General features: G+C 42.9%; 1 protein-coding gene across 1 annotated transcript in view; it reads right to left on the bottom strand.

The window, feature by feature from the left end:
* Positions 1-1238: 1238 nt before the first annotated feature.
* BABINDRAFT_42497 (ferric reductase family protein) overlaps positions 1239-1794 on the bottom strand; it is a gene marked incomplete at both ends in the record, with an annotated part of 4531 nt that continues 3975 nt past the window's right edge. Inside the window, one exon of the mRNA XM_019132074.1 lies at positions 1239-1772. Within this exon, the coding sequence (XP_018982329.1) occupies positions 1239-1772 (534 nt within the window). The remainder of the gene's footprint in view (positions 1773-1794) is intronic.

The following is a 1794-nucleotide window of genomic DNA, read 5'->3' as shown; positions in this document are numbered from 1 at the left end:
TATTTTATAGCAGGCAGATCCATCCGTGGGATATTAAATCATATTCGAATTTTTAGTTTGCATGCACTGGTTTATACCGAATCTGGATAATATTTGCTCATTTTTGCTCACGCTGTGCGGCTAAAGCAGATTTCCTGGAGTCTTGATCGCGAAAAAAAAGCTTATTTGGCTGCGGCATGCCAAATCTGTAGTCCGCCGCACACCAATTGGTGCAAGCTTTGAATTTCCGCCAGCATCAGCAATAAATATTCATGGACAGAATTACCGCGTGTTGGAAAGTGGGGAACAGTTAAAGAGCTACACAAGAGACTGGTGGTTGGTTGGTTTCGGATTCAGGCTAGAGGTGGTAGGGACCCAGCTTTCGCCTGTACTAGATATGTTAAGGGCATCCCGAAGTTTGGGGTGTATCTAAACCAACCATCGAAGGTCTGGTCTAGAACTATTTCATCCACCTGGCCACGGAATAAAGCAAGGTATAAATATTGGTCTATAGCTGGAGTTTGAGCACCATGGCTATCGGTTCTTAAATATTCCGTGCGAAATGACTGAATACAAGAAGCATGGCCTATTGGGCAGACTGTTACATGCTTCAAAGCCCTTGGTTTGCAGAGATCATAGGTAAAGGAATAGGCATATTATCTAACACAAGCACAGGAGGTGGTCAGTGGAAATTCTTGAGAATTTATATACGTAAGAGGAATGAATTCTAGTTTCCAGTTTGAACCTCTCGTAACTACATCCCTTATGCACTGATGTCTATGCATGCAAACGCACATCACGTAACTTGGGTTTAGAAATGCTTGTTTGCCCAGAAACAAGCTTTTAACATAAGTAAATGTTTTTCAGGTCTCATTTATTTTTGATCACCAAGTAGCATTGTTTTATAACCGCGTGACTCACGGAGTCAGTGCCTACAAAATCTGCAAAAATTTTGCATGCATCCGTACCTTTTCCAATGGAAACACACACTTTCTCCTATAATCCACTATTCGATCAGCGGCACCACAAAGCATGATGAATCTGGAAAAAATATTTAGCTTTGAAGGATGCTCGAATTAAGATATAATATAGCCAGTTCGGAAGTCCTGCCTAGATAAATTCACAGCCTGGACCCTCGCCGCACCCCGATACCTCCGTATGCAGAAAAAGAAAACCAGGGCTGTCTCTGAAAGCGTCAAAAATTCTATGCAATTGATTAAATAAATAAACTTTATAAATATATAACTCTAACGTTCAGCTTATGCCCAAACTTGCAATTCCTCAAAGTAATCGACACGATGAGAAGTGGCATCTAAGTTGTGCACAACCGCATATCTGATTGCATCAACCATGCTATCGTGACCACAAGCGACAACCGCAACACTACCCCCAGCTTGCGTGAATTCCTCCTTGATGACACAATCAATGTCTGGTCTGCCCTCCTTAAACTCTATGTGTGGCAAACCCTTCTGTAACCTTTGCACCCTGCTCAAGCATGACTTCTCATTTGCCTCATCCTTGCCTTCACCAGACTTGTTTTCCGAGTCTGACGCATTAGTCTCATTAGTGTAATCTAAAGAATCATCTGGTCTGGTGACGTACATAATGGTCTCAACCTTGGTGTCACCCAACTTCTTCATCTCTTCGTACATCCAAGAAAGAGGCTTGTAACTTCTGATCACCCAAACCAATTTAACCGAGTGCTTCGAGCTGGTATTGGCCAATCTCATGGCATGATCGTACATACCGGGAATACCGTTACCCGACGCCATCAACAACGACTGGCTGTACTTCTGAGTTGGGGATGAGAACCCA

This window comes from Babjeviella inositovora, assembly GCF_001661335.1.
Source record: "Babjeviella inositovora NRRL Y-12698 unplaced genomic scaffold BABINscaffold_19, whole genome shotgun sequence".
Taxonomy (NCBI): domain Eukaryota; kingdom Fungi; phylum Ascomycota; class Pichiomycetes; order Serinales; genus Babjeviella; species Babjeviella inositovora.
Note: the sequence above shows the minus strand (reverse complement) of the source record. Positions and strands in the feature narration are given on the sequence as shown.